The sequence below is a fragment of the Schistocerca americana genome, chromosome 4, assembly GCF_021461395.2.
Source record: "Schistocerca americana isolate TAMUIC-IGC-003095 chromosome 4, iqSchAmer2.1, whole genome shotgun sequence".
Lineage (NCBI taxonomy): Eukaryota > Metazoa > Arthropoda > Insecta > Orthoptera > Acrididae > Schistocerca > Schistocerca americana.
In genome coordinates, this window is record NC_060122.1 from 117546408 (window position 1) to 117570805 (window position 24398).

Below are 24398 nucleotides of genomic sequence, written 5' to 3' on the forward strand. Positions count from 1 at the left end.
GGCTGTTGAGACACTTCTCCCACTGTGACACAAGGTGGTGAATGGCTGTCTCATAAAATTACCAGGGCTGCGATGTTAACCAGTTCCGCGCGTACAGCTGGACGTCGTCGTCCGAGGTGCATCATTTGTCCCGGAGAGCATTTTTAAGGGGACCAAAATGGCGTAATCGTGGAGGTCCGGACTGTATTGAGGGTGGCCGAGAACCTCCTATTTAAATTTCTGCTGCAGTGCTGTGACTGTGTTGGCCGTATGAGGCTTTTCATTGTCGTGGAGTTCAATGACCCCGCGGGTGAGATTGCCTGGTCGTTTTGATTTGATCGCCTGGCGAAGATGGTCAAGGTATGCGAGAAACGCTGTCCCGTGGTGCAGGAAGTGCCAGAAGAGGGGCATTTTCGGCAAAGAAGAACGTCAGCTTAGGGGCAAACGATTCACCCCGGACTACGACGTCCAGCTGTACGTGTGGAACTGGTTAATATCGCAGCCCCGGGAATTTTATGAGACAGCCATTCATCGCCTTGTGTCACAGTGGACAAGTGTCTCAACAGCCAGGGTCACTACTTCTGGTTTCTGTAGTTATGCCTCTGGCTCCTTTCTTTTTGTCTGCCCTTATAATAAACTGCCTTTTATGTTTACTCATTTTTCTCGCCTAGATCTGTGTTTTTCTCATCGGTCGTAGGTTAGAGGTCGCACTGTCACTTCACTTCTAAACATATACCCAGTAGATAATATTCTTCTCGGGTATGCAGCCGGATCATAACGTCTTCATGACACAATATTTCCGCGGTCCAACTGGCCGCCATCTTCAGGTGAGAGCGCTGGTGCACAATCTCGCCGGAACTGACTTCCCAGCGCAAGCGGCAGCCCCTATATAGGCCGCAGAAGACCCACAACGCGTGCGCGAGAAGGTACCGTAGCTGCCCACTAGCGCAGTAAACATGCCGCGCCGCCAGTGGTGGAAAGAGGCGAAATCAAGATATCGCTGTCAAAAATAAAAGAAAAAATTTTTTATTCCGACGATTGAAACACAGACCGTTGTTTTTTAATGTCAGATAACACCGGGTCCCAAGTCTTACTTAAAAGATAACCCTTGTCTCTATTAATAAGATTGTCAGATAAACGAATCTCTATGGATTCTTTTAAAACACAGTCCCAATAGCGAGATGCAGGGGCAACCATTTGTGTCGCATCATATAGCATTCTGTGTCCCTCGGTGAGACAGTGCTCCGCAACTGCGGATTTCTCAGGTTGAAGCAGCCGTGTGTGCCGCTGATGCTCAACACATCGGTCCTGAATGGTCCGGAGTGTCTGACCAATATAAGCCTTCCCACAGTGGCAAGGGATCTCGTACACACCGGGCTTCCTCAAACCCAAGTCATCCTTAACAGAGCCAAGAAGCGCTCTAATCTTGCCTGGCAGACGAGAAATACTTTTGATATGATATCTTTTTAGAATTCTTCCTATCTTCGAGGAAATGCTCCCAGCAAAAGGCAGAAAAGCCACCGATTTGCAGGTATCTTCTGGTGGTTCAGGCGATGGTCCAAACTGGAACGCACGACGGATCTGTTTATCTGTATAGCCATTCTGCTTGAACACAACCTTAAGGTGGTCCAATTCTTGTGTCAAGCTTTCTCCATCTGAAATGGCATAAGCTCTTCTCGCCAACTTCCGCAGGACCCCCGTACGCTGGAACGATGGATGACAGCTAGAAGCATGCAGGTAACGGTCCGTGTGCGTAGGCTTTCGATAAACACTGTGTCCCAGTGTCCCATCATCCTTTCTGTACACCAGAACATCCAGAAACGGAAGCTTTCCATCACTTTCCACCTCCATGGTAAACTTGATGCTAGGATGCAGGGAATCAAAATGATCTAGGAGGCGGTCAAGAGCTTCTCTCCCATGAGGCCACACCTTAACAAATATAGCAGCTCGCCTCTGAATTGCTTCGATGTCTTCTTTCAATCCGACCTGATACCAATCCCAAACAATCGAGAAATACTCAAGAATAGGTCACACTAGCATCCCATATGCTTTCCTAAAATTCTCCAAATAAACCGAAGTCTGCCATTCGACTTCCCTACCACAATCCTCACATTCTGGTTCCATTTCATACCACTCCGCAACGTTACGCTCAGATACTTAAGTGAAGTGACTGTGTCAAGCAGGACACTACTAATGCTGTACCCAAGCATCACAAGTTTGTTTTTCCTACTCATCCGCATTAAGTCACATTTCGTTACATTAAGAGCCGGCTGCCATTCATGACACCAACTAAAAATGTTGTCTAGATCATCTTGTATCAGCCTACAGTCTCCCAACATCGACACATTCCTATACAACATCATCCGTGTTATTCAACCGTAGATTGCTGCCCCCCCCCCCCCCCCTGTCAACCTGATCACTGATGTATATATAGAAGATAGTAATGGTCCTATCAATCTTCCATGGAGCACTCGTGATATTACCACTGTCTCCAATGAATACTCGCCGTCGAAGAGAACATACCAGGTTCTGTTACTTATGAAGTCTTCGAGCCACTCACGCATATGGTAGCCTATTCCGTATGGACGTACCTTCGTTAAAATACTGCAGTGGGGTACCGTGTCGAATGCTATTCGAAAATATAGAAATATAGAATCAGTCTGTTTCCCTTTGTCATCTACTCATCTATGTGTGAATGATACTACGGGAGTATGTAGAATGCGCTGCATGCCGCTTCGGACACGAAAGTGCTTATGAACAGTTCCAATGATGGTCACAGCGCAAGAACAGTCTGAATCGCCTAGTTTCAGAGATACTGTATTCCAAGCGATTCGTGCATGGGGGCAATTGTTCAAAATGCAAATTGTACTTGAAGTATAGGTTCTGTTGATCACTGAGTCAGCATGTTCAAAACCACCACATGACCAAATAAGAAAGCGATTTAGGCAAATAGTCGATTCTTCTTTCATACCATCAAATTGAAGCCATGTCACTACTTTAAGAAAGGCAATTTAACCTTGTCGTCAACTAATACAATGTAAATCTCTTGTAAGAATGCGACTAGAGAGTGGAAGCAGGAAAAGTAATAATTAATTAAGTACAACTGAATTGTTATTATTATATATCACTGTCTTGATCAAGAGTTTTCCCAAAGTTGGGGTGACCGAACTTATTGTCTTCCAGTAGAGCTGTATTTCCGTTCTACTAAACTCTTCGTCGCTAAACGTGCGAGATAAGAAGTAGGAAATAGAATATTCACTACTGGTATTGCATTAAGAGTTAACGATAACAGAAAGAAGAAATTGATAGGGTGTAAATATGGAGCATATATCCCTCGCACTGGTGGCATATTCAGATCATGTGAGCAGCAGGTATACTCAAAGTAAAGTAAAGTACTGCGTGAGTGGCTGGGAGACCCCGAAGGGCAGATCCAGCCGTCTAAAAGGGGCAGCTTTTCCCTCTCCTCAGTTCACGAGACACTGCGGAGAGGTTTGCAACTGAATCCAGGACATTAGCTCATAGACCACGGTCACCCATCCAACCACTGGCCACGCTCGACAGTGGTTAACTTCTGTGATCTTACGGCAGCAGTTGTATTCACTGCGGCACGTCCATTGACGGAATCTTCATCCTAAGATTTCACATGATGTTCTTGCAAGATGGCGGTAACTTGATAGCCAATGAACGCTGACAGAGTTATTTGCAACGTTAAGCACCGGCACCATACTTATAAATCTTTTTGAGGACGTTCATCACACAATGAGTATCGTAAAAGTAAACTTTGATACCATTCGGAGTCGATTTATGTCGTCAACACGACCGGCACGAGTATTCTCTTTCACTCATTTTGGCACTGTATCGGACAACCACCCAATGTTATCTTCAGGATTTTCTTGCCATGCCTGAAACACATTCTCTGTCAGTTTGTGAAGAATGGTTGCTGGAGACTGATATGAAAGGATAACTCTTCTCATCGCATTCCAGACATGCTGCATGTGGAACAAAGAAGGATACCGAAGACGCCAGTCAAGGATACATGCATTTCTCAAGGCGTTTGTGATGTGAGCTGTAGTATGGGATGTTGCATTGATTTGCTCAAATTTGCCATCAATACTCTTGGCCAATAAGGATGTCGCAACAGTGTTTGTTTTTCATACCACATGCTGGCGGGCATCAGCCTCCTTTTAAAAATTATAAAAACAGTCTTATCGTTACACTCAATACCTGCCCACACCACAATAGCAGCAGCAGTGGGAAAGGTTGCGAATATCGCTACTTCCTATGAGCTTCGTTATGAAGCTATCATGTCCGTAATGCCACTGATTCGACCATTGTCAAAGCCTAGAAGGTGGTAACAAATTGCATGTGTACGTTCTTCTGTGTGTTACGATGACCACTAAACCATTCCAGGAACGTTACGCGTACCAGAAACCCATCCTAGACTCAAAGCATTCATCATCTGGGAATTACTTTTTTCAGTGCTAAAAATGCAGAAAATAAGCCCAAATCATTCAGATCATCTCACACGCATGGAAATGCCGTAGCATCATTGTGATAACCTTTTCACGGTGCAACGTTTTCCGGCATTGTAATTCTGTCCAAGAAGTTATGTTGTGCTCAGTTTCCGAAGGCATTGTAAATTTCCTGTGTATACTATTTTTATTCCAGTTCTCAGGAAGCCTGCTTCTTTTCACCGATCCTGTATGTTTGCCTAGAGCGGTTTAAGTCCAGGAATATTTGTTTCCGTTCAGAATTTACGTTTCTCGGTTCTCCACTCTGTTGCTTTCAGGCATACGTGTACTGAATTTGCCTAGGGCGTCTGTTTAACGAAACTCTTAAGTTGTGGGCTGTGTACTAAATTATGTCTAGCAGACACTGAGGCAGTTTCCTGTATTTTCTATTTCAAAAGCTGACCACGTGAGTTCAGGTGCAATGAAATTTTTGCGGGTGGAAGCCTGATGTCACAAAGACTACGCTTCTACTTTTGCCATGTTAAGGAACATGACGTTTTATTGCAGCCACTGTGATACCGAGAACAATCACATTGCCTTGTTGCTTCAATAGCGCAAGAAATTGGGGACTAAACGTGCGAAGAATGTTATTGTTTCCATTCTTCCATTGAGTTGTGTTCATTGCTTTAATTTGTTTGCAATCGGTTTCTGACTAAATACTATTTCATCTTTAATCAGCTTAGGACTGTTTGCGACTGGAAATAAAACAGTGGACACAGATGAGATCAAGAAATTGGTAATAGAACAGAGAAAAAGATTCACGTTGGCTTGTCTAGTTCCCGTGTTCTTGAGTGACAAGCACCAACGGTACGGAGGAATTCAGTTTCATTGTTGACTACATTTATGAACATAAAACTGCTGTTTCAAGGTACCACAAAGATGAAATAGGTGTTTCATTAACATTTTCGTAAATTCTAGCTCTTATCTATATGTCAAACAGGTGTTCTACAAATGTTATCAAACTTACTATGAACGTTATTAACTACAAGATTAGAGAGCACGAGCCGGTTTCACATTATCAGCATGAAGTGCTTTACTTGTGTGTGGGCCTCTAGTGTTGTCTGCATCAAGCATTAATGCAGTCTCAGTTGTGGGCATGATGTCTGGGAAAAGTACGATGTCAGAAATAAAATATCTTTTTTGTTTTGCTTGGATTTTTTGAGCAGCTTGGCACAGATATAAAATCACACATAGAGAGAAATCGTGTAATGTGAACGAAGTTATTATCTGCTATGATATAGAGTAGGGTTTTTATCCTTGCAGATTTTCATTACACAGTTGATAGCAGAGTTTGTTCTAAGGGCACCTTCAATTTCACAAAGCTAAAAAAAAAAAAATAAAAAAAAAAAAATAAAAATAAAAACTGTTTTGCTGTCTTCTAAGAAGAAACTGCAGTGGGAAGAATTTGGTTGGTAAGCATTTGTACCAACTTAGTTCTCAGCTTCCTGCGCGTCCAATATTTTCGAACCTACGAGACGTTTCTAATTACTTCTTGCATTCAGCATAGTATTGATCTTTGCGGCTGAGTGAGAAGTGCCAATGCTCTGCCCATTCTTTCTCGGCCAGTTCCTGAGTCGAAGAAATTGAAGAATGGCGGCCGGCCGTTGTGGCCGAGCGGTTCTAGGCGCTTCAGTCCGGAACCGCGCTGCTGCTACGGCGGCAGGTTCGAAACCTGCCTCGGGCATGGACGTGTGTGATGTCGTTAGGTTTAAATAGTTCTAAGTCTAGGGGACTGATGACCTCAGATGTTAAGTCTCCTAGTGCTTAGAGCTATGTGAACCATTTTTTTTTTTTTTAAAGAATGGCAGACTGACGTTCGTTACAGAGATAGAAACGCTGGGCTCTTTAATCACCTTGTCGATCTTATCACACATGATCCGGGACCCATATAAAGGATATTCCATATCACTTCATTTATTTTGCAATGGTTCAAGTGTGATTTCCAGTATTTGTACATTCATTTTCCTGTTGCACGTTGGGGTATCGGTAGATTGCAATATGCTTTTTGAATCTGATAAACAGAATGTTCTGGAGACAAAAGTGATAGCCTCTCGAATCGCTTACGTGCTAAAAATTGAACAGTATGGGGACAGACTAAATTGCCTAGAATATTTCTGCTTGGGGACAAGACATGCATAGCCTACTACCGAATTCTTGCTGTCAATGTTGGAAGCCATCAGTACACACGTGAGCAAAGTCCGGCCAATAAAGTTGAATATAACCCCCGATACTTGAACCGAGTGTGCCGAAGCAACTTTTTACAAAACTGCAATCGTGAATATCGAGGTTTTACAACTGCTATCTGAATGGACTTCCACTTGGATCTGTATAGCTATTCGTTTGAATGCAACTATCGATGGAATGCACTGCATTTAATGCTGCCACTAGTAAAGGGTAAACTTTCCCCACTAACGGTGTAGAGCTTATGAGCGGAAGATGTCTGTCACTTCTCGGACATGATTATTTTACTATTGGACTGTCGACTCTTTTGGTAAATGAAGTTTCTCGCCTCGCAGCAGTGTCTAACATGTAGCAGGTGATAAGCAGCTTCCACTAGTAAGGCTTCCTTCTGAGACGTGGCATTACTCCAAGGCATATCTGCAGGCATCACAAAAATAGCGTATCGAGTTTATGAAGTGCACATTTAGCAGCGCTGTGACGTAAGATATCTCACCTGGTAACGGGATGACGTCCTCGTGCATAATCAAGAGAATAAAAAGGTCTGCACCCCACCAAGTTCCAGTGACAGTTCTCTTTGCGTTAAAGTTTGTTTTCCATGTATGGTCAGGCCATGTTAAGTGTATGTCAAAAACAATGCCCCAAAATTTCACTTTGGTCATCAGCGGGAAGGAGAAACCTCCTAAAAAATTGGCTGATCGGTTCATTCACATCCCTCTGCGGCTGAAGTGAAATACACAAATATAGATTAAACTACTAGGCCGTTAATATCGCGTAAATGGCTTGGTATTAAGTGAGGCAAAGAGCTTCAACATGTAAACATGTAGGAAAAAAAACATAAATTGTGGACAGAAAACAACTGCATGTTGCAGCAGCATTTTTTCTGAAGGCGTTTCACGGCATTTATAGCCTCATGTCATGTCTAACTGCAGAAGGCAAGTCTAAAATACACGAGAAAACACATCATTACAGGAAGGATAAGAAGTAAGATTCGCGCTGAGGATTGCTTCTTCGACCTCCTCGACAAAGTAATTTATTAGAACATTTCTTGTGGAGAACAGCGTACTGGCAAAAAGTACCTTGAAAATAAACGCAAACACTCTCGACCGAAAAAAAGAGAAAAACATTTATCTCCTGGTAACCGGTTTCGGACAGTTTTTGACCATCTTCGGACCTTCTTACCATTGTGGTAGGCGGTGGCGGTGAATGGAGCGGGTGTTGTCAACTCCACGATTGTGGAGTTACAATAGCCGCAAAGTCGCAGGCGACTAAACTCCTGTACGTAAGAAGGGTAAGAGAATGGACCCGCAAAATCACAGATCAGTGTTCTTAACATCGGTTTGCTGCAGAGTTCTCAGTTCGGATGTAATAATCTTCCTTGACACCGAAAATCTCTTGTCCGCGACTCAGCACAGTTATAGAATGCATCGCTCTTGCGAAATTCAGTTTGCCCTTTTCTCACACTATACACTACAAACTGTGGATGGAGGACAACAGGCAGAGTCCATATTTCTATATTTCCAAAATGCATCTGACACGGTGCCCCACTTCACACTGTTAACGAAGGTACTAGCATATGGAATAGTCTTCCATATATTCAAGTGGTTCGAAGACTCTTGAAGTAGTAGATACTAGTACTTTCTCCTCGACGGCGAGTGTTCATCAGAAGCATAGTCAGGAGTGCCCCAGGGTAGTGTGACAGGACCGATATTATTTTCTGTAGGCACAAAAGATCTGGCGGATAGGGCGGGCACGGATGTGCGGTTGTCTGCTGATGATGATGTGGTGAACGGGAAGAGGTCGTCGCTGAATGACTGTAGGAGGGAACGAGGTGACTTACACAAAGTTTCTAGCTGGTGTGATGAATGGCAGCTAGCTTTTAATGTAGAGAAACGTAAGGTAATGGGAATGAGTAGGAAAAACGAACCGTTAATGTTCGATTGTAGCATCAGTAGTGTGCTGCTTGACACACTCACGCCGTTTAAATACCTGGGCATAACTTTGCAAAGCGATGTGGATTGGAACGAGCAATTGAGGTTTGTGGTAGGGAAGGCGAATGTTTTGGAAAGAGTGATTCATCAGTAAATGAGACCGCATATAGGACGCTGGTGCAACTCATTGTTGTGTACTGCTCGAGCATTTGGAAACCACACCAGGTCGGATCAAAGGAAGACATCGAAGCAATTCAGAGGTGGGCTGTAAGGTCGGTAGGTTCGAGCATCACACGAATATTACGGAGATGCTTCGGTATCTGAAATGGGAATCCCTAGAGGGAAGGCAACGTTGTTTTCGAGGAAAGCTTTTGAGAAAATTTAGAGAACCGACGTTTGAAGCTGTCTGCGGAACGATTGTGTTGCCGCCAAATCACGCGCAAAGACCACGAGGATAAGAGAAACTACGGCTTATACAGAGGCACAAAGACAGTCCTTGTTTCCTTCGTCTATTTGCGAGTGGAACGGGAAACTAATGATTACTAGTGGTACAGGGTACCATCCGTGACGCACCGTACAGTGGCTTGTGGATTATGTATGGCGGTTATGGCCAGATAGGTAATGGCTACCCACCAAATATGGAGAGTTCCCTCAGAACTTGCTGGTGAGACAGACGTAACTTTTTGTTGGAACTATCGTTTAGGGTGACAATAGAAAGTAGTGAATACCTTGACAGTCCGCTGTTTTAGCCGGACGGTGTGGCCGTGCGGTTCTAGGCGCTTCAATCTGGAACCGCGTGACCGCTACGGGCGCAGGTACGAATCCTGCCGCATGGATGTGTGTGATGTCCTTGGGTTAGTTAGGTTTAAGTAGTTCTAAGTTCTAGGGGACTGATGACCACAGCTGTTGAGTCCCATAGTGCTCAGAGCCATTGTTTTTACTCCGCTGTTTTCTTGTCGGGACTGTTGTTTTGAAAAGCGACTAGGGAGGGTCACCAGCCTCACTTTTAAGGGTGCCCTGGAGGGGTTAACAGTAACATTCATGACCATGACAAGAGGACCTCGTCGTGGTCATCACAGTGAGAGGCTGCGGCCTACGGGCTGGATGACGTGTCCCTGTGCGTTCCACATCGCTCGTTTCAAACTTGTAAGGGCTTCATTGATTAAATTGCTCTGCTTCTATTTGAAATTAAGTTTGATAACTTCTAAACTTGATCTTAAGTACTAGTGAACCCTTTCATACAGATTTAAGTGCCTAACACTCCTTTTCTGTCGCTTTTTAAATTTAGAATGCATAATGTATGACAATATTAATGAGTCAAATTTGGGCTTGTGAGTGTGGTACTGCTCTTCCTGTCACATAAGTCTCCATGATACGCCTCAACTAATCTAAGTTCAAACTGAGTGCTTGATTCACACTGCAAGTAGGATCGAGTCCAAAGCCACACTATGTGGTACCGACATCTTCTACTTTTGTAGTCCTCTCTGGAATATGTACATATTTTTACTCTTTAGTTTACATTTCGGGGATATGTACCTATAGGCTAAGAACAGTTATGGTGGTTGGTTTTTGCTATGATCTAGTAATATTTTGAATTCTGCTGCGTGGACGATTTTCTACATATTACATTTCTGTTCCAGTTTTGGTGCCGTTCCCTCTCTCTTAATTGCCACTTGTTTTTTTTTTTTTTTTTGCACATTTCACAGAACTATAAAATGGAAGGTTGTTTTGATGCAGTGTTTTGGTTTACGTTGCCGTCTGTCAGATGTTATTGCCAAAGGTCGAATGTTATTGCCAAATTTCGAGTGTAATTTTTTAAGTATCTGTCATTTTTTGTGTATGGATGTGCATGTGTGTGTATTTTTGTATGAAATAATATTTATTTCGGTGAGCTTATTTTCGCAATAAATGCAAGCTAAATAAGGGGACAATGCCATAGAGTAGTCTTTGTAAAACTGAAATGGCATTCCATACAGACCTGGCGACTTATTTCTTTTCATCACTTTCTACGCCAGGTTTGACTTTTACTACAGCCATCCGTACAGGTTACGACAAGTCAAAGAGAGGGAGAGAGATGTATAGATGGAGATAGGGGTTTTCATCTGTGTGAAAAATTCCCACCCCTCTGCGCAGAAAATAGCAGGTACGTCGTGACTCTGTTATATTAAAGCTATAATAAACTGTCAGTGACGTAGTGGTATTCTAAAAGGTGTACAGCTTTGCTTCCGCCGTTTGCCGATAGGTGGCGACAACGGTAAGTAGCGGTCGAAAGAAACAGATCGCAGACGTCAGGCAGTTAGCTTGGACCTCGGTCAACATAACCTCACTAAAACATCAGTCGATTTGTGTCTGCATCATTAAGTTGTTGTTGATTGAAAATAGCTTACGAGCCTAATTCTCGTCGTTTACAGAAGGTGTTACTGTTTTGTTTCAATATGAGGGAAACAGCAGCTAAGTCTCATCGAATGCTCTCAAGTATGCACGGTGAGGACGCTATTAGTAAAAGAACGTGTCGCGAGTGGTTTCAACGCTACAAGAACGGTGATGTTAACGTCGTAGGCCGGCATAGTGGTGGAAGAGAGAATGTTTTAGAAGATTCAGAAATGGAGACATTGCTGAGTGAAGACTCGCGCCGGCCGAAGTGGCCGTGCGGTTAAAGGCGCTGCAGTCTGGAACCGCAAGACCGCTACGGTCGCAGGTTCGAATCCTGCCTCGGGCATGGATGTTTGTGATGTCCTTAGGTTAGTTAGGTTTAACTAGTTCTAAGTTCTAGGGGACTAATGACCTCAGCAGTTGAGTCCCATAGTGCTCAGAGCCATTTGAACCATTTTGAAGACTCGCGTCAAACTCAAGAAGAATTGGCACGATTAGTGGGAGTGACACAGCAAGCCATTTCAAAACGTCTCAAGGCTATGGGCGTGATTCAGAAAGAAGGAACTTGGGTCCCGTGTGAGCTGAAAACAAGAGACGTTGAATGGCATTTGTGTATTTGTGAACAGTTGCTTCAGAGGCAAAAACGGAGGGGATTTCCTCATCGCATTGTGACGGGGGACGAAAAATGAGTTCATTACTATAACCTTAAACGCAAAAAATCATGGGGATATCCCGGCCATGCCTCCACGTCGACGGCCAAACCGAATATTCACGGCTCCAAAATCATGCTCTGCATTTGGTGGGACCAGCTCGGTGTCGTGTACTATGAGATGTTGAAACCAAGTGAAACAGTCACAGGTGCTCGTTATCGAACCCAGTTAATGGGTTTGAGCAGAACATTAAAAGGCAAACGGCCGAATACAGCGAGAGGCACGATAAAGTAATTTTGCAGCACGACGACACTCAACCCCACGTTGCAACAGATGTCAATACGTACTTGGAAACGTTAAAATGGGAAGTCCTACCCCACCCGCCGTATTCTCCTGACATTGCTCCCTCCGACTCGAACTCGGGACCTTAGCTCAGATGGTAGAGCACTTGCCCGCGAAAGACAAAAATCCCGAGTTCGAGTCTCGGTCCAGCACATAGTTTTCATCTGCCAGAAAGTTTGATATCAGCGCACACTCAACTGCAGAGTGAAAATCTCATTCTGGAAACGTCCACCAGGCTGTGGCTAAGCCGCGTCTCCGCAATATCCTTTGTTTCAGGAGTGCTGGTCCTGCGAGGTTCGCAGGAGAGCTTCTGTAAAGTTTGGAAGGTAGGAGACGAGATACTGGCAGAATTTAAGTTGTGAGGACGGGCGTGAGTCGTGCTTGGGTAGCTCAGATGGTAGAGCACTTGCCAGCGAAAGACAAAGGTCCCGAGTTCGAGTCTCGGTCCGGCACACAGTCTTAATCTGCCAGGAAGTTTCAAATGCGCAGTTGTTATTCTTATAGACATTTCTGGCGTCTTTGATAATCTCTGGTAGGCCGCAATGTTTGTAAGAGAGTACAGGTACCTAAGGCCCTCTACGATAGCCTCTCGGACTACTGTAGAAGCAGGGTCGTTAAATGGTGCACGGAAATCAGAAAGTGATTAAAAGAGTCACCAAAGGTTGCAGGCAAGGGTCAATCTGTGGCCCCATCTTTTGGGATATCGCCTTTGAACCCCTCCTACATCAACTGAATGGCGATAACCGTGCGAACGTGGCGATAGCGTACGCAGATGACCTTCTCGTGGTGGTTTCCGTGGCCTCAAGAGCGCAACTTGAACACCGCTCAACGCAGCTATTCGCCAGAATCAGCCAGTGGTGCAAACATAATAAACGTCAGATGGCTCTACACAAAACGGTTTATATACTATTCAAAAGAACACTAGAAAGTAATACTTCCATAAAACTACACGATAATAGCATACGCAGACAAGGTAAAACACGATATCTTGGTGTGCAACTCGACGAACGACTGTCATTTGACGAACACATCAGAATAACGGCTGACAAGGCTGCCAAGATCATGCACAAGTTGGCCAGACTCAATATAACATACTTCACGGCGCCAACACATCCACCGAGAACTTACAGTTGTACGCTCTTTGAGTCTGTGGTCTGTTTTACAGGCAGTGCATGGGCCCACCGAGTATGTCTGGTGACGAATCGGAACATCGTGCGGCGAGGGCAGAGAAGTGCCCTGGTTAGGCTCTCAGGAGCTTTCAAAACAGCGTCAGTGGAATCACTCTGCGTGATGCTTGTAAGCTTCCCTATCGACATAACCATTTCGTTTCTGGGCGGAGGAGGAGGACACAGGAGAAGGTAATCGAGATACCTGGACATAACATTATCGAGAAATTAAAATTTAAATGGCGGGTGGATGCCTGGTGAAGGGAATGGTAGTTAAGCATTAAGGGCCGTAGGGTATATCAGTTCGTCCTGGACGTCAGGGAATGTCTGAGGCTGAACCTTATCAGTCCCAGCCAACGCAGTATAACAAAGACGTGATACGGGCAATAAGAGACAAAGAAGAGTGGGAATTAGTAAATAAACTCGCTGCTGATGTCTCAAGGACATTACGTGACGAATACAGAACACTGAAACACAAGCGAAGCACTTAAGACAGCACTTCCAATTAGTGCACCAACACAGAGAGAAGTACTGAAACACATACTCAGACAACAAACACTTTCACCAACACGTATCACAGACCACTTCACACAACATCTAAAATAACTGAACTGTATCAGAATAAACAGTCTAAGGTAATCAACTCTGTAAATCTGTTCTAGCTAAAGCATAAACGGCAGGCATATAGAACCCGCGGTCATTACACCGCTGGTGGGATGTAACATCCGTAACTGAACACTTAGTGTACAAGCAACGTAACAGGTAAAATTCAAGAGCGTAATACACTCTTGAATTTTACCTGTTACGTTGCTTATATAATAAGTGTTCAGTTACGGATGTTACATCCCACCCGCTGTGGGGACGACTGGCAATGGCAGAGATGCTACGGTCGCAGGTTCGAATCCTGCCTCGGGCATGGATGTGTCTGATGTCCTTAGGTTAGTTAGGTTTAAGTAGTTCTAAGTTCTAGGGGACTGATGACCTAAGATGTTAAGTCCCATAGTGCTCAGAACCATTTGAACCATTTGAATGGCAGAGAAATTTGTTAACATCCAGTATTGATTTAAGTGTCAGGAAGTCGTTTCTGAAAGTATTTGTGTGGAGTGTAGCTGTGTATGGAAGTGAAACATGGACGATAAATGATTTAGACAAGAAGAGAATAGAAGCTTTCGAAATGTGGTGTTACAGAAGAATGCTGAAGATTTGATGGGTAGATCACGTAACTACTGAGGAGGTATAGAATTGGGGAGAAAAAGAGTTTGTGGCACAACTTGACGAGAAGAAGGGATCGGTGGGCAGGACATGTTCTGAGGCATGAAAGGATCACCAGTTTAGTACTGGAGGGCAGCATGGAGGGTAAAAATCGTAGAAGGAGACCAAGAGATGAATACACTAAGCAGATTCAGACGGATGTAGGCTGCAGTAGGTACTGGGAGATGAAGAAGCTTGCACAGGATAGAGTAGCGTGGAGAGCTGCATCAAACCAGTCTCAGGACTGAAGACCACAACAACAACAATACACTCACACACAACTGCGCTTTCCAAAATGTCCATAACAGTTATAGTGGTTTTGAATAGTGTTTAGAAAAATTAATCCGTAAATTAAACTGTAGTGTACTGGGACTACAAGGCTCGAAGAAGTTCCGAGGCTTTCAGACCAGGATGTCTCAGGTAGGGTAACATTTTCTCTCTCTCTCTCTCTCTCTCTCTCTCTCTCTCTCTTACTAATCAAATCTTCCTTATCACTATCATCACATCTTCTTAAAATTTGAATATTTTTTTGTTTTTCTTTCAGTATCTAATGTATTTTTGATATATTATTGCTTCCATTGTAGTTGCTGAAAACGATAATTGATGTTTGTAATACGGAATATGTTTTGTAATCTACATGAAAAGCTGTAAAAAGAACTACCTCTTTTAAAATGTAAGACGACAGGTCTCTAAATGAGCAATAAATCAAATCAAATAAATGAAAGTCCCTTAAATGTCCGTAGTTTTTCTTATGCACTACACGGTTATATTGCTGCGGACTTATTCGAAATCTGTTCATAATTGTTTTTTACTATGCTGCGGATGAACTTCCTAGTACGTAATTGTGTTTAGTACCCGCTCCTGGGACAACGATTGCCTTCACTACGTTTCACTGGGTATGGTATTTGTGGCTCCCTGCCCGACAAGGATGATGAACTACATGGTTGGACACCTGTTGCATCACTTTCACTAGTTAAGTACGTACCGTCGTCATTGTACTCCTCATGTAAATTACATTGCCCGCACAGTTGAACGTATACGGTACCACACATTCCACTGGTTCATCTTGCTGGAACTCTAATATTTCTTCAACTTCTTTCTCAGTCTGAAATTCTTTGGGTTCCTTCCTGCTGATGTATCAAATTAGGCAACCATTAATGTAGATATAATGCAATGTTTGCTTTGTTTATCGTTGCCATTGATCTGCTTTGTATCAACACCATTAACACTGTAGCATTGTTGTGAATGATTCTTCGACTAAGCAGTTCAGGTTATCCTCATATAGTGCTCACCATTGGATACCTCGGGAGTCGTGCCCGTTGTTGCCATTAGCGGCCAATATTGTGAGTGCGTGGTAGACAGTATGTGGGGATGTAAACATCACTGGTGTTTTGCGACCTCGCACTCAAGATGTCCTTGCTACGCGTGTTATACGCAACCAGATAGCGTCACTGTCATACTCAGTTTCGATCTCAATAGAAACAACATTTGTTGACAACTGTTATTAACACTCCCCCTCCTATGGCATCTATTCCGTTTTTCAGATATACGTTCCATGATTCACTAAGTGCCTCAGAGCCTACTGCTTCAGGCTTCAACCAGATCTTGGTCCCAAGAATAATTTGAGCGCGACAACTTAACCTGGTGGACAGCAAACTTCGGGAACTTCATTACGAATACTTCTACAGTTTGTCCCTGCGATACTGGAGCCCTTGTTTACACAAAGAAGCTTGTCTAATTGTCACCGCCATCTTGGTGACCACCAATAATTACTATCTGAAATGTGCTGCCTTAAGGTTAAAGTTAGATATAGTGGGAATTAGCGAAGTTCGGTGGCAGGAGGAACAAGACTTTTGGTCAGGTGAATACAGGGTTATAAATACAAAATCAAATAGGGGCAGTGCAGGAGTAGGTTTCATAATGAATAAAAAAATAGGAGTGCGGGTAAGCTACTACAAACAGCATAGTAAAGGCATTATTGTGGCCAAGATAGACACGAATCCCACGCCTACTGCACTAGTACAAGTTTATATGCTAACTAGCTCTGCAGATGACGAAGAAATTGAAGAAATATATGATGAGAGAAAAGAAATTATTCAGATAGTGAAGGGAGACGAAAATTTAATAGTCGTGGGTGACTGGAATTCGAAGTAGGAAAAGGAAGAGAAGGAAACGTAGTAGGTGAATATGGATTGGGGAGAAGAAATGAAAGAGGAAGCCACCTGGTAGAATTCTGTACAGACCGTAACTTAATCATAGCTAACACTTGGTTCAAGAATAAGATTGTATACGTGGAAGAAGCCTGGAGATACCGACAGGATTCAGATAGATTGTATAATGGTAATACAGAGATTTAGGAACCAGGTTTTAAATTGTAAGACATTTCCGGGGACAGATGCGGACTCTGACCACAATCTACTGGTTATCAACTGTAGATTAGAACTGAAGAAACTGCAAAAAGGTGTGAATTTAAGGAGATGGAACGTGGATAAACTGACTAAACCAGAGGTTGTACAGAGTGTCAGGGAGAGCATAAAGGAACAATTGACAATAATGGGGGAAAGCAATAAAGTAGAATAGGAATGGGTAGCTTTGAGGGATGAAATAGTGAAGGCAGCAGAGGATCAAGTAGGTAAAAAGACGAGGGCTAGTAGAAATCCTTGCGTAACAGAAGAAATATTGAATTTAATTGATGAAAGGAGAAAATCTAAAAATGCAGTAAATGAAGCAGGCAAAAAGGAATACAAACGTCTCAAAAATGAGATCGACAGGAAGTGCAAAATGACTAAGCAGGTATGGCTAGAGGACAAATATAAGGATGTAGAGGCTGATCTCACTAGAGGTAAGATAGATACTGCCTACAGGAAAATTAAAGAGACCTTTGGAGAGAAGAGAACCACTTCCATGAATATTAAGAGCTGAGAAGGAAACCCAGTTCTAAGCAAAGAAAGGAAAGCAGAAAGGTGGAAGGAGTATATAGAGTGTCTATAGAAGGGCGATGTATTTGAGGCAATATTATGGAAATGGAAGAGGACATAGGTAAAGATGAAATGGGAGATATGATACTGCGTGAAGAGTTTGACAGAGCACTGAAAGACCTAAGTCGTAACAAGGCCCCAGGAGTAGACAACATTCCATTAGAACTACTTACAGCCTTGGGAGAGCCAGTCCTGACAAAACTCTACCATTTGGTGAGCAAAATGTGTGAGACATGCGAAATACGCTCAGACTTCAAGAAGAATATAATAATTCAAATCCCAAAGAAAGCAGATGTTGACAGATGCGGAAATTTCCGAACTATAAGTTTAATAAGTCACAGCTGCAAAATACTAACGCGAATTCTTTACAGGCGAATGGAAAAACTGGTAGAAGCCGACCTCGGGGAAGATCAGTTTGGATTCCGTAGAAATGTTGGAACACGTGAGGCAGTACTGACCCTACGACTTCTCTTAGCAGCTAGATTAAGAAAAGACAAACCTACGTTTCTAGCATTTGTAGACTTAGAGAAAGCTTTTGACACTGTTGACTAGAATACTCCCTTTCAAATTCTGAAGCTGGCAGTGGTAAAATACAGTGAGCGAAAGGCTATTTACAATTTCTACAGAAGCCAGATAGCAGTTATAAGAGTCGAGAGGCACGAAACGTAAGCAGTGGTTGTGAACGGAGTGAGACAGGGTAGTAGCGTCAACCCAGTGTTATTCAATCTATGTATTGAGCACGCAGAAAAGGAAACAAAAGAAAAATTCGAAGTAGGTATTAAAATCCATGGAGAAGAAATAAAAACTTTGAGGTTCGCCGATGACATTGTAATTCTGTCAGAGAGAGCAAAGGACTTGGAAGAGCAGTTGAACGAAGTGGACAGTGTCTTGAAAGGAGGGTATAAGATGAACATCAACAAAAGCAAAACGAGGATAACGGAATGTAGTCGAATTAAATCGGGTGATGCTGAGGGAATTAGATTAGGAAATGAGACACTTAAAGTAGTAAAGGAGTTTTGCTATTTGGGGAGCAAAATAACTGATGACGGTCGAAGTAGAGAGGATATAAAATGTAGACTGGCAATGACAAGGAAAGCGTTTCTGACGAAGAGAAATTTGTTAACATCGAGTATAGATTTAAGTATCAGAAAGTCGTTTCTGAAAGTATTTGTATGGAGTGTAGCCATGTTTGGAAGTGAAACATGGACGATAAATAGTTTGGACAAGAAGAGAATAGAAGCTTTCGAAATGTGGTGCTACAGAAGAATGCTGAAGATTAGATGGGTAGATCACATAATTAATGAGGAGGTATTGAATAGAATTGGGGAGAAGAGGAGTTTGTGGCACAACTTGACTAGAAGTAGGGATCGGTTGGTAGGACATGTTCTGAGGCATCAAGGGATCCCCAATTTAGTACTGGAGGGCAGCTTGGCGGGTAAAAATCGTAGAGGGAGACCAAGATATGAATACACTAAGCAGATTCAGAAGGATGTAGGCTGCAGTAGGTACTGGGAGATGAAGCAGCTTGCACAGGATAGAGCAGCATGGAGAGCTGCATCAAACCAATCTCAGGACTGAAGACCACAACAACAACAACAAGATTAACCTGACCAAAAATTTCTCCTATACAGACGAATGACATTAAATAGCTGTCTCGCTATCGTATAGGGGGTACGAAGAAAAGCGAAGGGCAATTTCTACATCATTACAAGTTGCAGCTTACTTCCTCATCATTACAAGTTGCAGCTTACTTCCATAATAAAAATTCACAACGGATCAGTGTGTCTGGCAATGGTGTGAAGGCAAAACTGTGGCGTGCTTTATTCACTTTAATCTTAGTAAACATTTCACGGAAACATGTGTTGTTGTTCATATGCATATTGTGGTCTTGTGTGTTGCAGGCATTTCAATGCACAAGGGCTACGCGTTCGTGCAGTTCACGAACCCTTTCGACGCCCGCAGCGCCTGTCTGGGTGAGGATGCTCGGACGGTCTTGGGGCAAGTGCTCGGTGAGTACCGACGCATAGCACAGTCGCGCAACTTAGTGTCTGTGTGATGGGACGGTGATGAAGCATTACATCGGTACAACGAAGATAGCACTGACGCCGATTTGTGAAATCGTAGTATTCGTACCAGAATATTTTATTTTACTGAAATACAAATTTAGTAACGCTCATATCCAAATCTGTCTATCCTAATAGAACTATTTTAAAACATTTTGATTGTTATTTAGTTTATTTTTATCGTGTATTTAATTTACATCGCTGCCAATTTTCGTACAACTTTTATGACGTTATTAAAAGCAACTTCTTTAAAACACACTGAACTTAATGTAATCATTATTGATTGAAACTAGTCTTAAAATCTAATAAAGAAATCTCTTGCGCTCAGAGACAGAAGTACTAGTGTTTTCGAAATGTCATGGTTGATTACCTGTTTCCATTATCCTCCCAAAATTGTGCAAATGTATCTGAAAATTCGGTAAGATGTCTACAAGCGGCATTGAAATGAATGAATTTTTTAGTCGGCAACAAAGTATTCTCCTTCCAGTCGCTCAGTCGCCGCGTTACACGAAATTTCCGAGGTCAAATCTTATGGTGGCGTCATCTACATCTACATCTACATCTATACCCCGCAAGCCACCCAACGGTGTGTGGCGGATGGATCTTTACGTGCCACTGTCATTACCTCCCTTTCCTCTTCCAGTCGCGTATGATTCGCGGGAAGAATGACTTCCGGAAAGCCTCCGCGCGTCTCGTATCTCTCTTACATTCGTGATCTCCTCGGGATGTATATGTAGGGGGAAGCAATATATTCGAAAACTCATCCAGAAACGCACCCTCTAGAAACACGGACTGCAAGCTACACCGCGATGCAGAGCGCCTCTCTTACAGAGTCCGCCACTTGAGTTTGCTAAACATCTCCGTAACGCTATCACGCTTACCAAATAACCCTGTGACGAAACGCGCCGCTCTTCTTTGGATCTTCTCTATCTCCTCTGCCCACCCGACCTGGTACGGATACCACACTGATGAGCAATACTCAAGTGTAGGTCGAACGAGTGTTTTGTAAGCCGCCTCCTTTGCTGATGAACTACATTTTCTAAGGACTCTCCCAGTGAATCTCAACCTGGCACCCGCCTTACCAACAATTGATTTTAAATGATCATTCCACTTCAAATCGTTCCGTACGCATACTCCCAGATATTGTACGGAAGTAACTGCTACTAGTGTTTGTTCCGCTATCATATGATCATACAATAAAGTATCCTTCTTTCTATGTATTCTCAATACATTACATTTGTCTGTGTCAAGGGTCAGTTGCCACTCCCTGCAGCAAGTGCCTATCCGCTGCAGATCTTCCTGCATTTCGCTGCAATTTTCTAATGCTGCAACTTCTCTGTATACTACAGCATCATCCGCGAAAAGCCGCATGGAACGTCCGACACTATCTACTAGGCCATTTATATATATTGCGAAAAGCAGTGGTCGCATAACACTCCCCTGTGGCAAGCCAGAGGTTACTTTAACGTCTGTAGACGTCTCTCCATTGAGAACAACATGTTGTGTTCCGTTTGCTAAAACTCTTCAATCCAGCCACACAGCTGGTCTGATATTCCATAGCGTCTTACTTTGTTTATCAGGCGACAGTGCGGAACTGTATCGAATGCCTTCCGGAAGTCAAGGAAAATGACAACTTCCTGGGAGCCTGTATCTAATATTTTCTGGGTCTCATGAACAAATAAAGCGAGTTGGGTCTCACACGAACGCTGTTTCCGGAATCCATGTTGATTCCTACAGAGTAGATTCTGGGTTTCCAGAAATGACATGATACGCGAGCAAAGAACATGTTCTAAAATTCTACAACAGATCGATGTCAGAAATACAGGCCTATAGTTTTGCGCAACTGCTCGACGACCCTTCTTGAAAACTGGAACTACGTGTGCTCTTTTCCAATCATTTGGAACCTTACGTTCCTCTAGAAGCCTAGAGACTTGCGGTACACGGCTGCTGGACGGCGGGGGGGGGGGGGGGGGGGGGGGGGGGGGGGGGGCAAATTCTTTCGCGTACTCTGTTGAGTGATTTCAATTCCTTGGACACTTATTTCGATGTCAGCCATATTTTCGTTCGTGCGATGATTTAGAGACGGAATTGCAGTGCGGTCTTCCTATGTGAAACAGCTTTGGAAAAAGGTGTTTAGTATTTCAGATTTACGCGTGTCATCCTCTGTTTCAATGCCATTATCATCACAGAGTGTCTGGATATGCTGTCTCGATCCACTTACTAATTTAATGTAAGACCAGAACTTTCCAGGATTTGCTGTCAAGTCGGTACATAGAATTTTATTTTGGAATTCACTGAACGCTTCACGTATAGCCCTCCTCACGCTAACTTTGCATCGTTTAGCTTCTGTTTGTCTGAGGGGTTTTGACTGCGTTTTAATTTGCAGTGAGGCTCTCTTTGCTTTCGCAGTAGTTTCCTAACTTTGTTGTTGAACCACAGTGGGTTTTTCCCGTCCCTCACAGTTTTACTCGGCACGTACCTGTCTAAAATGAATGTTACGATTGCCTTGAACTTTTTCCATAAACACTCAACATTGTCAGTGTCGGAACAGAAATTTTCGTTTTGATCTGTTAGGTAGTCTGAAATCTGCCTCCTATTACTCTTGCTAAACAGATAAACCACCCTCACTTTTTTTATATTCCTGTTTACTTCCATATTCAGGGATGCTGCAACGGCCTTATGATCACTGATTCCCTGTTCTGCGCATACAGAGTCGAAAAGTTCGGGTCTGTTTGTTATCAGTAGGTCCAAGATGTTATCTCCACGAGTCGGTTCTCTGTTTAATTGCTCGAGGTAATTTTCGGATAGTGCAGTCAGTATAATGTCACTCGATGCTCTGTTCCTACCCCCCGTTCTAAACATCTCAGTGTCCCAGTCTATATCTGGTAAATTGAAATCTCCACCTAAGACTATAACATGCTGAGGTAATTTATGTGAAATGTATTCCAGATTTTCTCTCAGTTGTTCTGCCACAAATGCTGCTGAATCGGGAGGTCGGTAAAAGGAGCCAATTATTAACCTAGCCCGATTTGTTGAGTATAACCTCCACCTATAATAATCCACAGGAACTATCCACTTCTACTTCACTACAGGATAAACTCCTACTAACAGCGAACAAACGCGCCACCACCTATTGCATGCAATCTATCCTTTCTAAACATCGTCTGTGCCTTTGTAAAAATTTCTGTAGAATTTATCTCTGGCTTCAGCTAGCTTTCCGTACCTATAATGATTTCAGCTTCAGTGCTTTCTATCAGCGCTTGAAGTTCCGGTACTTTACCAATGCAGTTTCGACAGTTTACAATTACAATACCGATTGCTGTTTGGTCTCCGCATGTCATGACTTTTCCCCACACACTTTTTATTTTTTTATTTTTTTGTCAGCTGAAGCGACTGCTGTGAATGCGAAATGTTACGTATGTATTATTTGATGTCTCCTGATTGAGTGCGCCACGTTTGCGTGACTTCCGACAGATAGTGCAGCTGTGGAACAGTTTCAAAATGGCGTCTGTAGGTGATGTACGTTACAAGCGACGTACCGTCACTGAATTTCTCACTGCAGAGAAAGAAGTGGTGGGGAATATCCACAATCGCTTGTGCAAAGTCTATGAATCGTCTGCTGCTGACAGAAGTGCAGTTAGTCGCTGGGTATGGAGGGTGAGGTCATCAGAAGGCGGTTCGGCGGAGCTCCACGATTTGTAGCGGTCGGGGAGACCATCCACGGCTGACAAACCCGACATGTTGCCGCGGGCTGATGTTGTCATCCGCGAGCACAAACGCATTACGAGTCAGCTGTTGGCGCTGCATCTGTCAATCGGCAAAGGATTCACACAGTGAAGCACTGGCTCCGCCAGCAGGACAAGGATTGGCACCGACAAGGCGTACACGCTCTTGTTTCGCGCTGGAGGAAGGCCATAGAAAGGGACGATTACGTGGAAAAATAGGTTGCGTGGATAAAACACCATTCTTTCGTGTGTGTAGTTGTAATTATGTTCAATAAAGAATTTTTCAAGAAAAAAATGCGGTGCGTTACTTTCTGGGCAACCCTCGTAGTTTCTAAAGTGTAAAACTGTGCAACGACTAAGATTGTGATCTGTGCTGGTGTAGTTCTGTATAATGCCACAGGTGATCATGGAATGAAGCGAAATGACCACTGGAAACACTCTAGACAAATCCAGAATGAGATTTTCACACTGCAGCGGAGTGTGCGCTGATATGAAACTTCATAGCAGATTAAAACTGTGTGCCGGACCGAGACTCGAACTCGGGACCTTTACCTTTCACGGGCAAGTGCTCTACCAACTGAGCTACCCAAGCACGACTCACGTCCCGTCCTCACAGCTTTACTTCTGCCAGTAGCTCCCCTTCCCCCAGGCTGTGGCTAAGCCATGTCTCCGCAATAGCCTTTCTTTCAGGAGTGATAGTTCTGCAAGGTTCGCAGGAGAGCTTGTGTGAAGTTTGGAAGGTGGGAGACGAAGTACTGGCAGAAGTAAAGCTGTGAGGACGGGGCGTGAGTCGCGCTTGGGTAGCTCAGTTGGTAGAGCACTTGCCCGCGAAAGGTAAAGGTCCCGAGTTCGAGTCTCGGTCCGGCACACACTTTTAGTCTGCCAAGAAGTTTCACTCTAGACAAATCGTTCAAATGGCTCTGAGCACTATGGGACTTAACAAAAAAATGGCTCTGAGCACTATGGGACTCAACTTCTGAGGTCATTAGTCCCCTAGAACTTAGAACTAGTTAAACCTAACTAACCTAAGGACATCACAAACATCCATGCCCGAGGCAGGATTCGAACCTGCAACCGTAGCGGTCTTGCGGTTCCAGACTGCAGCGCCTTTAACCGCACGGCCACTTCGGCCGGCGGGACTTAACATCTGAGGTCATCAGTCCTCTAGAACTTAGAACTGCTTAAACCTAACTAACCTAAGGACATCACACACACCCATGCCCGAGGCAGGATTCGAACCTGCGACCGTAG

The 24398-nt window shown here is 43.6% G+C and overlaps 1 protein-coding gene across 3 annotated transcripts in view; it reads left to right on the forward strand.

The window, feature by feature from the left end:
• Window positions 1-24398, forward strand: part of LOC124612605 (RNA-binding protein Raly-like) — a 395826-nt gene that overhangs the window by 244941 nt on the left and 126487 nt on the right. For all 3 annotated transcript variants that reach the window (XM_047140895.1, XM_047140894.1, XM_047140896.1), the window contains exon 3: window positions 19261-19368. In XM_047140895.1, coding sequence (XP_046996851.1) covers window positions 19261-19368 — 108 coding nt within the window. The remainder of the gene's footprint in view (window positions 1-19260; window positions 19369-24398) is intronic.